At 45.5% G+C, this 17500-nt stretch overlaps 1 protein-coding gene and 1 long non-coding RNA gene across 4 annotated transcripts in view; both read right to left on the reverse strand.

The window, feature by feature from the left end:
• Nucleotides 1-7907, reverse strand: part of LOC147026998 (chitinase-3-like protein 1) — a 70674-nt gene extending 62767 nt beyond the window's left edge. Inside the window, exon 1 of one of the 3 annotated variants that reach the window (XM_085882981.1) lies at nucleotides 7775-7907. In XM_085882981.1, coding sequence (XP_085739107.1) covers nucleotides 7775-7814 — 40 coding nt within the window. In that variant the 5' untranslated portion in view covers nucleotides 7815-7907. Of the gene's footprint in view, nucleotides 1-7484; nucleotides 7528-7774 lie in introns of those variants that run through there. The other 2 variants (XM_085882982.1, XM_085882980.1) reach the window with 2 other exon arrangements.
• A 768-nt stretch (nucleotides 7908-8675) lies between these two features.
• LOC147026999 (uncharacterized) overlaps nucleotides 8676-17500 on the reverse strand; it is a 10772-nt gene continuing 1947 nt past the window's right edge. The window contains exons 2-3 of the long non-coding RNA XR_015058605.1: nucleotides 14287-14348; nucleotides 8676-8832 (exon numbers count right to left, since the gene is read on the reverse strand). This is a non-coding gene — a long non-coding RNA (uncharacterized LOC147026999). The remainder of the gene's footprint in view (nucleotides 8833-14286; nucleotides 14349-17500) is intronic.

The raw sequence follows: 17500 nt of genomic DNA on the forward strand, positions 1-17500 counted from the left end.
ACGATTGGCGGAAGGCGATGGCGGTGGGCCAATAAACGGCTCGATTGGGAGTGACGAGGACGAAGGATAAAAAGGTTCTGTTCGGGGTCGAAAAGGAAGAGGAAGAAGATTACAACCAAAAAAGATCGTGGTTTTTTTTGGTGTGGAAGCTGTGGCGGCAGAGAGCGTCCTGGTTGTTGTGCTGAGTCGATCGTGTTCTTGATCATGTCCTGGAGCCTTGCCGAGCCTCGTGCCTCACGTTGGTTGGCTCTGGGGTTCTGCTGACTCGGAGTACGGGATCGAACGGCGGGCAGACCTGCCTCCCTCTCCTGCTCGCAACTTGGCGCCAGAACTGGTTCCCTGGCGGCTGTGAGCGGACTTGTGCCAAGACCAGGAGGTCCACAGCACCACGGTTTCTCCTGCCCCCCTGACGAGAGCAAGGCCAGCTCGTCCGACGCCGATCCAGGGACAGTTGCGTCCACACCACGGTCAAGCCTGACCACCAGAAATAGCTACTGTGTGTGTGTGTGTGTGTGTGTGTGTGTGTGTGTGTGTGTGTGTGTGTGTGTGTGTGTGTGTGTGTGTGTGTGTGTGTGTGTGTGTGTGTGTGTGTGTGTGTGTGTGTGTGTGTGCTTGGCGCCTTAGAAGGTTTGAGATCTGTATATTCATTGGAATTGTCTGTGTTTTTTCCCCACACCCGATCCCACACCATCCCGTCGAATCGCCCCGGATCCCTCTTCTTGCCGAGTCTTGTTATTTCTGGTAATAATAAAAAACGAATAAACATCATCAACTCAGTGAAAAGTGACTCGTGCCACCTTCCTCGTCCCGTTTGCGGTAGAGCGATTAGAACCGCCATGTTGGGGTTATAAATAAATAAACCACCTCCATCGTTTCGGCTCATTCTACGTTGGCGGGACTGTTCAAGTCCCGTGGACGTCACATTGGTGTCAGGGTGTTGGATGTTCGAACCCCTCTAAATTATATACCAGGATTAAAATCTCGCCACGAATTGGAATATAAAATTATTACAGAAAAGCGCACGAGCGCGGGAAAATTTTGGCAGGATTTTTCAAATTTAAATTAATTGGCGGAAAACGGGACTTCTGCACCATGGCGGATGTGCAGATGTTTGAGGAGGAAGGCCACGTGTCTGGCAGCGAGTCGGGGGAAGAGGGGAGAGACGGGGGTAGGGTTGGAACCTCCCCCATTCCGAGCGTGGACCGTGCTTCATCGCCCGTAACAGAGCCGGCAGCGCCGGAAACCGGTGCGATGACGATCCAGACACTGTTGGAACGTTTAATAGCGGACATCACGGTACAAATGGAAAATCAATTCGTGACACAGAGGGCAGAAATGACGGCACAGAGGGCAGAAATGACGGCACAAATGGCAAAAATGACGGCACAGGGGGCAGAAATGACAGATCAATTGGGGGTAATGGGGGAACAGTTGGGTGCACGGATTGATTTAATGAGGGATGAATTGGGGGAAAAGATGGAGAAAATGAAAACTGAGATGCAGGAGTGTGTGGATGTTAAATTGGGAGAAATACAAAGTAAATTTGAGGATAGATTGGAGGAAACAAAGGTAGAAATTACACTGGAGGGGGAAAATATACGGAAAAAATTGGTAGATAAAATTGATGCAACGAACATTCGGGTTGATAAAGTGGATGAAAGCCTGGAACGTCATCGTGCCTGTGTGGATGCTCGTATGCAGCTGCAAGTTGAAGAGTGGGGAGAGCTGAGGAAGCAAGGGATGAATTTGGCGGAGGAGGTAAAAGGATTGTTGGCTCGTTTGGACGAACAAGATAAAATTATGAGCCAAGATGAAGTCTTGGATAAAGGCCTGGTAGAGCCGTCTTTTGTATGTAGAGTGTCCGGGTTGGTTGAGGAGCAGCTACAAACTCGCGACGGAGCCTTGGAGGAGGTTGTGCGGGCCCAGAAGATCCTGCGGGAAGAGGTGAATCGGTCCATTCAACGTTTGGAACAGGAGGCAAAATTGACCCATAAGACCCTCACCACAAAACATCTTTGGCCACAGTGGGCTCCGAAATTGGATACGCAGCCACAAGGGTGTTTGATCCCTGGGCTGGATTCGGACAAGGGAAAAACTGAGAAGCGGGCCACCGTAAAAGTTGACCCCTGGTAAATTTCGACGGGTCAGGGAGCGTTGAAGCTTTTCTGACGCAATTTGAGTGCATTTCCCGACTAAACGGGTGGAATGAGCGGGAACGTACAGGGAATTTGGTGGCAACGTTGCGGGGACCAGCCGCAGATGTGTTAAACGTGATTGCGGAGGGGATGTTGACCAGCTCCCACATTTGCGAGGCGTTGAGCCGTCGGTTTGGGTTTGTAGCAAACTGTGATCTGGTGCGGGCCCAGCTCCAGCACCGCAGATTAAAGCCGGGTGAGACAGTGCAGGAGCTGGCACAGGACATTTACTAATCAGTCAGGATCGCGTATCGGGACCTTACAGTGGAGGCGTGGGACAGACTGGCACTCTAGAAATTTTTAGCTGCTCTTCCTGACCCTGAGGTCCGAGCGCTAGTGGAGTTACAGGATCCACCCACCGTTCACCGAGTGCGCGGCCAGGCTGGCCTCGTGGAGTCGGCCGGGTCGGGTTCCAGAGAGGCCATCGGTGACTATCCGACAGGCGGAGATCCAGGATCAGGGAGGGGGGCTGGGAGAAATTGGCATTACCCAAATGTTTCAGGAAATTTGCCAGAAACTGTTAAGTTTGATAAAGGGTAATCCGGTAGTTAGTGCGCCAAAGCGGCGGGGTCCAGCCCAGCCAATAGAGCAATTCGATTATGGCCGAGGGGGTCCGGAACCGGAAGAGACATTTCACCGATACTCACGGGGGCCTTTTATGGGGAGTTGTTTCCGGTGCGGGCGAAGAGGACACATGCAACGATATTGCCGGTACCCGGCGATGGAGGGACCCTCCAATAGACTTTTAGACTCGGAGAGGGTGAATCCTCCTGCTGAACCGCCAGGTCTATCCGAGATGCCCTTTCATAGGTCGGGTCCGGAGATCACTGTCGGGGGTCGGGGAGACTAGATTGGGCTGAGCATATACGGCCATGCTCGGCCGCTGAGATTGTGGCGAAGTGCCTCCTTTAGTGGAAAAAAATGAATTGTGGGAAAATTGGCATGGGTTTGTAAGTTCTGCTGGGTTTTAGAGTGACAATCGGGACAGTGGGTAATTGGAAACAAAGCGGACACGAGTGGCTGTCCAATGGCTGGTGCGTGGATCGGGTGAGAAGTGCTGTGTGAGTTGTTTTAAGTGAAGAAGTGAAATGTATGGTGCACACATTGTTTTTTTTATTGGACATGGTGTGGTAATAGGGAAGGTCATGGTCGGCGAAGTGTTAGAAATGCAGGTGTCACATGTAAGGCCGATGGGGTGGGGGAGTCATGTGGGTTTTGTGGGTGGGGATGATGTGCTTGTCCACATGGATTGCTGAAGCTCACGGTGAGCGGGAATTGCGACCCCCTTCAAGGCGATTCACCACCTGGTGGCTAATGGTGACAGTGTCTGGAGGCAACTGGGAGAGGGTCTGGTTGGGCGACCAAGGCGGGTAGGACCTTGGCGACCCAGGAAGGCCAGAGGAGCCAGTGAGACCCCTTCCAGAGTGTTGTACGGGATTAGAGCTGATGGCTACCAGGGGGGAGGGAATCAAAGGGAGCGGGGCGGAGAAACGTCCGGGTTGGACTAAAGCTTACCTGTGGGCATGGTTGCACCTGAGATGCCCCCATCGTCTTGTGGTAACCCACCCCATGGCCACGACGGGATTCAGCCTGCATGATTAAAATGAGGACCATGACCTAGAAATGTGATGATGACCATGGTGTGAGTGTTGTGAAGATGTATGGGTCCCACTCGATCCCGCACAACTTGACAGGTGCATCAAGGGCATGATGTCCGCATAATTTTGGGGCAAGCAAATTTGAAAATTGGCTCCCCAGGTAACGCTGGGTCTATTAGCATCCACTGGGGGAGGCGGTCAAGTGTAAATATCCTGTGAATAGTGTTGTTAAGGCTTAGAGTAGGAATGTAAAGTATAAGTGTTGTGTTTTTGTGGAACCTTTTGTTTCCCCTCCCCGGATCACTGGAAGAGTGCTGGGCAAGAGCGATGATCCGGAGGATGGAGTGCAACTTCGCTCAGTGCTCTCATGAAATAAAATAAAAAAAATAAAAAATAAAAAAAAACGAATGATTGTTTAGGCGAGGATAAGGCCATAAGGGGGTAGTACATTAAGCAGGATAGGTAAGTTAGCTGCGACTCGCTGCCCATTGCCCCTCCTACTTTATTTCGTTAGGTTAATTAGGTGTGAGTCAGTAAGTGTTAAGGCTGGTATGGTAGCACCTGTGATATACCTTGCAGGAGCTGCGGTACCAGAGGAGGGGGCAGTGTTACGTTTCAGGGGGGGGTATGCATTCAAAGGGTAATTAGGATGTTTAATTAGGTATGCCATGCTGTTCGAGTTTACCAGGATCTCGATGTAATAAGTAGCAATTCAGTGGTGATAAGTTGTCTAGTAAATGTTCATTTCTTCAAGGGGGAAATGATAAATGTCACGTAATTAGATAGGGACACGGGATAGGGTAAGTGTGTCTGCGTAAACCCCTTTTGGTATTCTCTGAAGACTGGCCGTGACGTCACAGGACAGTGCAGCGGATGGCTCCGCCCCGTGATCACGATTGGCGGAAGGCGATGGCGGTGGGCCAATAAACGGCTCGATTGGGAGTGACGAGGACGAAGGATAAAAAGGTTCTGTTCGGGGTCGAAAAGGAAGAGGAAGAAGATTGCAACCAAAAAAGATCGTGGTTTTTTTTGGTGTGGAAGCTGTGGCGGCAGAGAGCGTCCTGGTTGTTGTGCTGAGTCGAACGTGTTCTTGATCGTGTCCTGGAGCCTTGCCGAGCCTCGTGCCTCACCTTGGTTGGCTCTGGGGTTCTGCTGATTCGGAGTACGGGGTCGAACGGTGGGCAGACCTGCCTCCCTCTCCTGCTCGCAACTTGGCGCCAGAACTGGTTTCCTGGTGGCTGTGAGCGGACTTGGGCCAAGACCAGGAGGTCGACAGCACCACGGTTTCTCCTGCCCCCCTGACGAGAGCAAGGCCAGCTCGTCCGACGCCGATCCAGGGACAGTTGCGTCCACACCACAGTCCAGCCTGACCACCAGAAATAGCTACGTTTTGTGTGTGTGTGTGTGTGTGTGTGTGTGTGTGTGTGTGTGTGTGTGTGTGTGTGTGTGTGTGTGTGTGTGTGTGTGTGTGTGTGTGTGTGTGTGTGTGTGTGTGTGTGTGTGTGTGTGTGTGTGTGCTTGGCGCCTTTGAGGGTTTGAGATCTGTATATTCATTGGAATTGTCTGTGTTTTTTTCCCCACGCCCGATCCCACACCATCCCGTCGAATCGCCCCGGATCCCTCTTCTTGGCGAGTCTTGTTATTTCTGGTAATAATAAAAAACGAATAAACATCATCAACTCAGTGAAAAGTGACTCATGCCACCTTCCTCGTCCCGTTTGCGGTAGAGCGATTAGAACCGCCATGTTGGGGTTATAAATAAATAAACCGCCTCCATTGTTTCGGCTCATTCTACGTTGGCGGGACTGTTCAAGTCCCGTGGACGTCACTATATATATATATATATATATATATATATATATATATATATATATATATATATATATATATATATATATATATATATATATATATGTGGGAGGAGGCAGTGGAAGGGTTGGGGTTGAAGAGGGACCCGGTATTTTTGGCATTGAAAATCACCCGGAATTAACGTTTTTTGTCACACAAATATAGCACAACCAGAAAAGGGTCTTTGGTCTTGCACATCTGGAGTGTGTCCTATGAGCAATTTCCTTGTTATCGCTTGCCAAGTCAGCCATTCCTTATCAACGGTTTTGTTGGACTGCTTACTGGAGTGCTTAAGTCACTTGTTGAACCTCCACAAGAAACCTTTAGCTCTGTTACGAGCCTCATCTATGTGCACAAAAAAATAAAAAAATTAAAACTTGGTAACTGAACATACCCTTGCAAATGTGGGGTGCGTTCCATGACCAATCAGCTTGGCGAGTGATCGCCAAGTGGCTTTATGCCGCTTTCAAAAGGTGGAATGGAGCTTTCCTCGGTCTCAAAGTATCGACCTTCGTGTGTATGTGTTTGTATTTATGTGTGTCGATCAATGAGTTCACATACGTTTGATCTGTAACTGCACCCTCAGGCAGAATGGATCCTCGGTATCAACGAATGGGTTTGTGCAAGCCTCAAAGCTTTTGGAGCTCTGCGTTAGGCAATTTTTCTGCATAAATGCCTGTTTGCAAAGACCAAATGCAAAGTGTACCAGGTCTGTGCTGTCGGTGCTCTTATATGGTTCTGAAATGTGAACACCACCCATGAAACATTGAAAGAGACTGAACGCCTTTCATCCCAGGTGTTACTAAATCATTATCGCCATTTCCAACAGACCCCAATCATTAGATCGGATGACATCGTGAGAACCGAGGTGATGTTGGGGAGATCCAGAAACAACAAGAGCGATAATTGCTTTGCAATACATGTCCACTACCAATGTGATGTTTTCCAAATTTAAAAAGGACATAACTCTTTGAAAAATTGACAAAACGCCCTGAAACTCTAACTTTCTGTAATTTATCATAACAAAGTCATGTTAACAAGTTTCAGTTGAATATGTTAAAAAGGGGGGGGGGGGTGGAAGGCTGAGAAACCACAGGTGGGACAGACGGAGAGCAAACCCATAGTCCCCTACGGTGAAACCAGTATGCGACTAATAATCACGAAGGTGACTAAACAACACCTTGAGTGGCTCGGCCGTCTTATCTACTTGCCCACCCTTTGCACTCCATGGATGCCAACACTTTGCACTCATATTTAGCTGGCTTCCTAAGTCTGGCTCACATGAAAATTAAACAGTGGGGAGGTGTGACCCGCTGAGACCTAAAGGATGCTGGGGTGCCAGAAAACAAGGGGTATGATGTGGAAATCCCTCAAAAGTAAGGTGGCACACAATTTGCCACCGAGTTGAGAGAGAACTGCCACAGTCAACTAGCTGACCAGCCACCAAATCAACGATCTTGCCGACAGTGTAGGCAGATCTTCGGGAGGGAGAGTGACGTGAAAAAAACCCCAAAAAAACCATGTACATACATACAGTCTATGTATACACATTTTTTTTTGTTTTTGTATGTGTGTACACGACTGTGGCTTATTAGCAGTCTGTATGTTCCCGAGTTGCAATGATTGGTTTTATCAAGTGGAAGGTGATAAAGATTTGCTGACTGCCATGGCATTAAAATGAAGCTCACATTTCAGGCATTAGCCCTTCATCCTCTTGCCCAACGGATTAACATCTGTAACGTGAGTGTCACTTCGCTTCCCACGGCAGTCAGCACACATCAATTAACTTTTAGTTGACATAACCTAGTGTTTGAATTGTCCACCGATACAGAAAGACACTCACCTTGCAAAGTCTTGTATTCTTTACCCATTACCACTGAAATCCAAAAAGAAACTAAATTCGAATTTTCAAAAGCCTGATAATTACTACATCTAATCCATTTCATAATCACAACATAATCTAGAAACATCGACAAAGGTATATTCAATATATTTATATACACTTGCACAAATTTAATTACAATCAAATTACACATTGTGGAACATTGTGAATGTATCCTGAGAATATGGTCGAAGACGTTTTTCTGCATCTTTTAAACAGTTTAAACACTGAACATGAAACTGAAGCCTTACCAAGCGAGGAAATTGTTGTGGTTGACATTGGAAATTTCATTTCACCTGCAACACGTATCAAACAACAAATGAGAGGAAAAAAAACAACTGAACGAGGTTAAGTCTGGAACGTTGTGGGTGGAGAAAAGGGGAGTTGTTTGTCATGTCAGAGTTTTCATTTGATGAATTATTAATTTTGATTTTCTGCTGATAAGATACGACACGTACTCTGCCATCTCGTGAAGGGCAGAAAAGAGTGTATCGATATTACATTCCAGCAACTCGACCATTCTGTTCTTTTATTTTGCCAAACAGATTTATATTTATGAAAAGAAGTAGGAAGTAGAATGGGACATGTAAGCATTCGTGGGAAAGCCTCCTCCCACATTACATGCGAACCCACTGTTAAATTTGATCTCAATTTAAGGTAACATGAAAAACTAGAAGGGTACTTGGTTTGAGTGCATACCTCCACCACGTAATGCCTGATCCATGAGAACATATCGGACACAATACATTTTTGAAATGTCATGCTATACAATACTATGTCGTTTTTGGTCCTATCTCTCATGGTGAAGAATCACATTAAAAATAAATAATTCTCGTATGCAGATCCAGATCCAGATCTTCACCAAAATCGAATCAATTGGGCCTTGCCACACACCCATCATGTCCACGAAGTTTCATCCGAATCCGTACACAACTTCACTGTATTAAAAATAAAACCCTTGTTTAGTTGACAGAAATAGTCACTCACTGTTATCACCTTTCTTGGCAGAAGGAAAATAGTTTACTATTATCAAGAACTATAGAAAAAAATTTGTGCGTTTGCAATTACACCAATTTTTTTTTTTTTAAATCAATTGATTGCATTTTTGAGAAAGAGTAATTGTGGTTTGAAGAATTGTAAATTGTACCAGCTGCCTCTCCAGATATGCTTGTGTGGACCACTTAGAGGAAGATGTGGCACGCCCATCCAGTGTTTGTCAAGATCCTGTGGCAATAGGCAGTGTTGCACATCCGTGTGGCAAAATCCGGTGTGTGACATCCATGGATCTTGACACGTGCCGCATGTTGTCCTGGCAGTGGGATACAGTATCAATTTATATGACATTGATATTATATGCACATACTTGTTTATCTCGTGGTGTGTGGGGTGGCAGGATAGGCAAGAGGTATGCTGAGAAGTCTGGATTTGAATCTCAACCAAACTATAAACTGTCACCCTGGTGTTGAGCATGCAGGATAGGAGATGAACGTGTGCGGTGTTTTTTTTTTCTGTATGGTCTCGGCTCGTGGAAGAGCGAGGACACAGAACACATGAGGACACAGCATAACAAAGGGAATAGCAGGAGAAAGGGCAATTGCCAATAGCAGGGCGGAGGGAGAATATCGAGGGAGATTGTATTAATGCACTCAATAGATAGGCACGAAGGCTCTGAAGTGGGAGCAACAGGTTTAATTTAGACACGGGCACAACACAACACAGCACAGCACAGCATCCGAACATGGGCAGGTCACATGACTGCTTCACCATGCCCCGGTGCACCCATGAACGCATGCATTAGCATAAACTACTGATACATCTCATCCCCCCAACCCCTTTCTAATTTTTTATTTTTATTTTTTTAGAAATCAAGATGCTCTGGAGGCATACAGACACAATCTGATCATCTAAAGGCTCGTGGAGGGCTATCCTTGCTTGCAACTGCTGTGGGCTTCTCAATAAGGGGTACAGGGTCAAGGAGGAGTTCAGGTACATTGATGGGTGAAAAGTTTTCCTGAAGAAACACCTTAGGTTCAAACACAGGTGGTGTTAATACAAGAGTGGGTGACAAAGGCACTTGAGCCGGTTCAATGTTTGGCTCCCCATGACGTAACCTGAGTTGGTCAACATGTTTACTCATGCGTCTACCATCACACAACTTCACAAGAAACATGATTTCACCAATATTATTGATAATGATGTCAGATAATCACTTGGTTCCACATCCCGAGATCAACATGTATACAGGATCATTGATCTGGAAGTCGCGTTGTACAGACGTTTGGTCGTGATTACGTTTCTATTGAAACTTGTTATTCTCGACCTGGACTGTTACATCCGGGTGCACTAATGAAAACCGTGTTGTTAATGCACAACCCATCGGAAGCTTGGCAGGTGAGCGACTGGTGGTTTGATGTGGTCTGGTGCGGTAGTTGAGCAAAACAGGAGCTCGAGGAGATTGAATGGAGCCTTCCTTGACGCGGCTGAGACCATTCTTGACGATCTGAACAGCACATTCAGCTTGACCTTTACTGGCAGGTTTGTAGGTGGCAGATGTGTAGTGCTTAATGCAGATCATTTTACAAAAGTTCTGAAACTCTGAACTCGGAAATGACGATCCATTATCTGATACAATAGAGTTAGGAATACCATGTTGTGCGAACATGGTACGCAGAACTTCAATTGTTACAGCAGAGGATGAGGATGGCACCATGAGAGCTGCAGTCCATTTGGAGTGGGCATCAACTCCGATAAGGAGAAGCTTCCCTTGAAATGGACCAGCATGGTCGATGTGTAGTGTGGACCATGGCTTTGATGGACATGACCACATGGCCAAAGGAGACTGTGGTGATGTCTTGGCATGGGCTTGACAAGCGTAGCATTGGCATGCACTGGACTCATTGTCAGTGTCCAAACCAGGCCACCAAACATAGACTCGGGCAATAGTGTTCATCGTGACGATGCCTGGATGAGCATTGTGGAGTTCACTGATAATTTTTCCGTGGAATTTCGGCTAAATTATCACTCGGCTACCCCAAAGCAGGCAGTCTGCATCAACAGAGAGCCCATCCTTCCGGATGAGGTATGTTTTCGCCCCTTCCGGTAGTGATGCCCAATCACCTGACATAATACCGCGTTTAATATGTGACAAATATGGATTGCTTTTGGTAGCACAAGCCATCTACTTAGCGGTTACGGGCGCCTCATCGTGAGTGACATCGCCAGATTGTGGAAGTTCTGGGATGGTTATGTGAAGCTGCAAGGGACTGAGTGCGTCAGCACAGTACATTTCCTTACCCGGGCGGAAAACCAATGAATAGTCATAACCGGCAAGGGTCAACGCAAACGTTTTACACGACCTGATGATGTGGGCAGAATGGCTCTGGTTTCTCCCAGGAGACCTAACAATGGTTTGGAATCAGTCTCAATGGTAATATGTCTTCCAAAGACATATTGGTGCATCTTTAAGGTGCCCCAGACACACGCTAACGCCTCTCGTTCTACTTGAGCACAGCAACGTTCAGTGTCAGATCAGGTTCGTGATGCATACGCAAAAGGCTGGAGATTACTGGTTCCATTTGTTTGTTACAACACACACCCAATGCCATATGAAGAGCTATCACAACTGAGAATAAGTTCCTTGGATTGGTCGTAATGGACAAGTAACGATGAAGAGGACAGCATGGTTTTAGTGGCCTTGAACGCTTTTGTTTGGACAGCCTCCCATTTCCAGACAATGCCTTTCCTGAGGAGAAGATGCAGAGGCTCGACGGTTGTGCTTAGTTGAGGCATGAAATTACCAAAGTAGGTCAACATACCCAGGAATGCACGAAGTTCTGATATGTTTTGTGGCATTTGTGCATTTGCAATTGCCTGAACTTTGCTCGGAGAGGGCAAAATGCCTTGACAGGAGATTTGATGACCCAGATATTCAACTTCATGTGCCATAAAGGTACACTTCTCATACCTTAGGCGTAACCCAGCTTGTGACAGCCGATTGAGGACTTCGTTTAGGTTCTCAAGGTGTTCATGTTGTGACTTGCCAGTCACTGGTATGTTATCCTGAAATACGACTGTCTTTGGTGCAGTTTTCAATCATGTCACAATCTTGCGTTGGAAGATTGGTGCAGCAGAGCGTATGCCAAACGGGCATCTGTTGTACGTGTGGAGTCTGCGATGAGTGTTGATGCGTGTATAGGGCTTGGAATCATCATCCAGTTCCATTTTAGCATAGGCCTCGATCAAATCAAGCTTCGTGAATGTCTGGCCACCCATGAGAGTGGTGAACAGATCCTCTGCTTTGGGCAAAGTGGAGTCATCCAGCTTTGAATAGCGGTTGATCGGCGTTTTGTCGTCCCCACAAACGTGCACTCTTCCATCTCCTTTGAGTATTGGAACAATATGTGCCGCCCAGTCAGAGTACTCAACTGGCGAGATGATGCCCTCACTCTGCAGGTGATCAAGCTCACATTCGATCATTGATCGCATCACATAGGGCACAGTTCTAGCCTTATGGAACAATGGCTGAGCATCTGGAGAAACATGAATCTTCACTTTGCACCCTGAAAAAGTGCCAACACCATCACCAACATCATCGCCCTGCAAAGGCCAGGGTACTTGTTGAGCATGGTATCATATCCAGCATCAGAGTTGGAGACTGTTTACATCACTCCAATTAAGTCTGATTAATTATTCGTAGCCAATCTCAGCCGATGAGGGTTGGTCCTTCTCCACACACTATCAGTCGTGGTTGGACATGAGTGCTGTGTCCATATCCTCCAGTTACATTAGCTGAGCCAACGACAGGAACCACCTCCTTGGGGTATGTTCGCAAGTCAGTATATACAGGCCAGTTTGTCGGAGCCTTTCTTCGAGGGTAGATGGAGGTGAACTTGCTCTCACTTGTCATTGATCTGGAAGCGCCGGTATCAACTGCCATCCTCACCGGGATCTTATTGATTCTTACATCAACTATAATTGGAGCATCAGAGCTCTTTGTTCCAACAGAAAAAACTCATAAAGTTCCTCACTTGACTCTCGGCTGCAGGCTGTGTTCCGTGACCTATCATCCGCTGCATCAAAGTTCACCCCAATGTGATAAGCAGAAGACAAGTTCTTCGACTTGGATCGAGAACAACGACATTTCAAGTGTCCCCGTTGTCACAAATTATACCCACAGTTGTCACAGGTGTAATTACTGCACCAACATTGGAAAACTTGAGGATTACCACAATGCCAACAAGTCACCCCAACATTCTGGGTAGATTCACAAATGTCAGGAGGTGGAGGTGAATTTGGTGGCTTGCTAAAACACTTTTGCTTGTAGCCAAAGGTTACCTTGTTAACCGATGGGTCCTGATGGAAAACCTTTGACTTGTTAGAGATCACGCGCAGGCTCTCAGCAGTTTGCATACACGCAGTGGCCATTTCCATGACTTCAGCCAAATTGGGGTCGGATTCAAAAAGGAGTTCCCGCAGAATTGAGTTGTCATTGATGGCTATTAGAAAGAAATCAAATGACATCTCTTCGAGTTTATCTGTAAACTCACAATGTTCGTCGAGTCGGCGTAAATCAGCCACGAATTCAGATGCTGACTGACCATCTTGATGATGGTGGGTATAAAATTTATATCTTGAGACGATCTTTCGCGGTTTCGGGTGATAATGTATTTTCACGAGATTGATGAACTCTTCATATGACTTGTAAGGTTTGGCTGGGGCAAGAAGATCTTTGGTGAGGCTGTCTGTCTGGGTGTCGCATACGGTCAGTAATACAGCTCGCCTCCTTTCAGTGTCCTCATCGGTGTCCATTTTGTTTTCCATGTAGAACTGCTTCAGACGATCAGTATAGTCTTCCCAATCACTCCCCTCCCTCACTGCATATTCTTGCAATAAGCTGATGCTCAAGGACATCCCATCTTTGTCGCCACTGTAATGTACTCAATGGACAGGGGCGAAGGCTCTGAAGTGGGAACAAGAGGTTTAATCTGGACATGGGCACAACACGGCACAGCACAGCATTGGAACATGGGCGGGTCACATGACTGCTTAACCACACCCCGGTGCACCCATGTATGCATGCATGAGCATAAACGAATGATACATCTCAGACGGACAAACAAGGGATGCAAGTAACAATGAGGGGTAGGGGAGAACACAAGGCGTTGACAGGAAGGTTACATAGGCAAATTTTGTGAGGAATTGGGGTGGCTTAACAGATGTAGAAAAGATCATGGCTTTGGATGGGGAGTGACCTGAGAAGGTGGTGAACAGCTGTCTTGAAGACCCAGAGGGAAGAATGAGATTGAAGAGAGTGTAGAAGGCAGTTCCACAAGTGAGAAGAAGAGAGGAATAAATGAGTGGCAGTGAGCAGTTGGTAGACTTCCGCTTCCGGTTCCGGATGTTGAGCGATGGTGGCGGTTCTCTTCAGGGCCTCTGCTGACTTTCTCAAAGACAGGTTTTCCAGTCGTTTTTACTGTTTTTTTACCTTCATATTTACTGTGTTTCTAATTCGGTTTTGTGTTAAAACTTGTGCTAATTGGCGAGTATTCGTCGATCTTTTAATATCGGGTTTCCTTGAGGCCTACCCTTCTTCCTCCCCTCTGTGGTCACAATCTTGTTTGTTGTATTTTCTCCTTATTGACTTGAGTTTATATTTTCTTCACTATACCTTCACTACTCCTTTAATTTCATCCCAACTATACCCTCTGTTTCATGTCTTAAATTAGTTAAAAAAAAACAAAACAAGAATCTTTTCCCTTCTCACCTTTCCCTCCTGTAACCACGTGACTTCCTGCATGGACTCTTCCTCTTCCTTCTTCTTATTCCCTTTGTGGTGGAAAAGAACTCAATTTCCACATTGGATCAGCATACAAACAGAGAATCTTTAATTTTATAAATACGGAGGAAGAACATTCAATGATTCACTGAAACATTCGAATGAACTTCATGAAAACAGAAGCCCGAAGTAATTCCTCTAAAACACAATTTGACATCCAAAAAATGGGAGGGTGAAACATTTGGCAATTCAACTATGGGATGAGCTTATAAGCACGAGGCAAAATAACTCTGAACTGCAATACGTGGCCACTTTGGGTGGGAGGGAGAGAATGACACAATCATGACAAAAGTTTGCAGTGTTGTCAACCAGGTCACCCTGTTTCTATGCAGCGAGCAAGACCTTTTTTCATATTAAAATATTCCTTTTATCCATAAGTAGGTCAAAAGACTCTTGGGAAAAGGGAAACATTACTGACTGCCAATTCGACTACAGTACAAAAATTAAATTTATAAAGTACCAGCAACAATTACAATTGAGAATACATGAATATAATTATTTTTCTTCCACACCTTTCCACATTTCTAATCCCACTTTGATCATGAAGGTATTCAACACTCATCTTCATGACTTTTTTCTTCAAACTCTTCTTTCACTCTGCCCCCCTCTTCCCTAATCTTCAAAAAAAAAAAATGACCCGTATCTTGCCAAAAGGTGACCACGTGTGACTTCTTTAAGGTCACACTGAGGTGAACAGAGCTGCTATCCACCAGGAGCGACTCCTTGAGGAATATCTGCCTACGAGAGATTCCGATGAGAATCGTTCTACAGAGTAACCATGAAAAATATGTGTTTTCCTCATAACGTCACCAAATGACGTCATAATTCTCAAGCTTGACATATCTAGAAAGTACTCATCGAGGTGTTCAATTTGAGGTACGTCACGATATGGTTCCTAAAACTTGAAAATTTGACCTTGGGGTCAAATATGTTTGACCTGAGGCGCTAACCATGAAGGTCAAGGCCAATCACCACCAAAAATTAAACAGCTGAGCGCCAGACCATGAACTATATTCCCATGAAGTTTGAAGACGATCCGATCAAAATTACTAAAAAAATAAGGGTTTCGTCGACTCCCCTGATTTGCGAGAAAGTGACCTTGACCTTTGACCTTGACCTTCAAAATTTTATGCGCTGAAAGGGACCTCTATAGGCCTCTGATATGCGAAGTTACAAAAATTTCCAATGATAACTCTGCTCTGCAGAGTGATTTATACGTGATTACAGACAAAACAAAAAACAAAAAAAACAAAACATACAAGCTGACTAACATATCTTGCAAAACTTCGTTTTGGCAAGATAAAAAGGGTCTCTTAAAATGTTTCGACTTCCTCCCTCTGCTGTGCTCTTCTTTAAAAACCTGATTTCAATTCGACCTTTCCTTCATCCCGTGTCGAAAATCTCCACCTGTTACAATGTTTCCTTCCTCCATTCCATTTTTTCTTCTGCACTCCATCCATCCTCCAATGTATTTAAATGCATCTCTGACTAACATTTTTTTTTAAATCCCATTTGGTAATACTTGTTTGTCTTCCATTATGATAAAACACATAGTACATCAAGACTTTAAGAAGGCATTTGATGAGGTTCCACATCGGAGGTTGTTGGCTAAAGTGAGAGCTAGTGGAGTGGCTGGTCAGGTAGCTCATTGGATTGCAAACTGGCTTAATGATAGGAAGCAAAGAGTGGCTGTTAGTGGGAGGATGTCTTGCTGGGAAGAGGTAAGGAGCGGGGTACCTCAGGGATCAGTACTCGGACCATTACTGTTCATTATTTACATCAACAATTTGGATAATGGGGTGAAGAGTAAGCTTTCCAAATTTGCAGATGACACAAAGCTTGGTGGATAACAGAGGTGGTGGTGATCAGATACAGGAAAGTATTGATGCTTGTAGAGATTGGCAGATGTAATTTAACCTGAGCAAGTGTCAGGTGTTGGGGATGGGAAAGAACAATGAAAATAGAGATTACAGGATGCAAGGGGTAATTTTGGAGCGTGTCACACAGGAGAAGGATCTGCGGGTGGTAATAGATACGGGAGGTAAGCAGGCAGCACAGTGCCAATCAGCTACAGGCAAAGCAAATAGAGTTTTAGGTTGGATTCGAAGGGGGGTCATTTATAAATCAAAAGAGGTGGTGTTACCATTGTACAGGAATTTAGTGAGGGCCACATCTAGAATATTGTGTGCAGTTTTGATCACCACAACTCAGGAAAGACATAGATGCCAGAGAGAGGGTTCAGTGCAGGGCTACGAGATTGATTCCGGGCCTAGCTGGACTCAGCGATGAGGAGCTGCTGAAAGAGGCAGGGCTTTATACACGAGAAGGGAGGTGGTTAGAGGAGATATGATAGAGATGTTTAAGATAATGAAAGGTATAGATAAATTAAGTGCAGATGAATTCTTCAACAGAGAAGACAGTGATCGGAGCAGGGGCCATAGCCTGAGAGTGAAGAAGAGGAGAGTTAAGATGGTAGCAAGGCAGGGGACTTTTACTCAGAGAGTAGTTAATGCAAGGAATGGTCTCCCTGGAAAGGTAGTGGCAGCAGAAACAGGAGATAAGTTAAAATTAGAATTAGACAGGTTCCTGGAAGTTATGAAGATAGAGGGGTACAAGGATGTTGACAGAACTTTTAGGTAGTTTGAGCATTGATGGGTGATTGTGTGCATGTGTATGGAGTCCTGTTAGTGGGGTTCTCGTCAAGGGGTGTTGTGTGGTTGACGATGTGTTTTTATCCAAGCCCATACCCCCTCCCCTGAGGGGAAGAAGAAAAAGAAAAAGAAAAGAAAACTACAAAACGAAAAACAATTAATTTATTTATTAAAAATTATGCATTTTCTTCCTTGGATCTTGTGTTGATAAATTAGTCTGGCCGTGCAGGCATAATGGGCTGAATGGCCTCCATCTGTGTTCAATTTCCTTGTATTACCTTGTTGTGAAAGTGTATTTGTTACATCCCAGAGTTAAGATTTGGTTCCATAGAAACACATCTCCACTTTTATGATGGGAGTATATATGGGGAAATTGGTTTTGATTTGCAGAAATTAACCTTACAGAAGGAATCTGAAGAATGTAACCCTTCCATAAAAGTGAGGAATTACCTTATATGGTGGAAGAAAATCATAAACTGACCTTTTGGCCA

The sequence above is a fragment of the Eptatretus burgeri genome, chromosome 5, assembly GCF_056783735.1.
Source record: "Eptatretus burgeri isolate ZD-2024b chromosome 5, Ebu_testis_v1, whole genome shotgun sequence".
Lineage (NCBI taxonomy): Eukaryota > Metazoa > Chordata > Myxini > Myxiniformes > Myxinidae > Eptatretus > Eptatretus burgeri.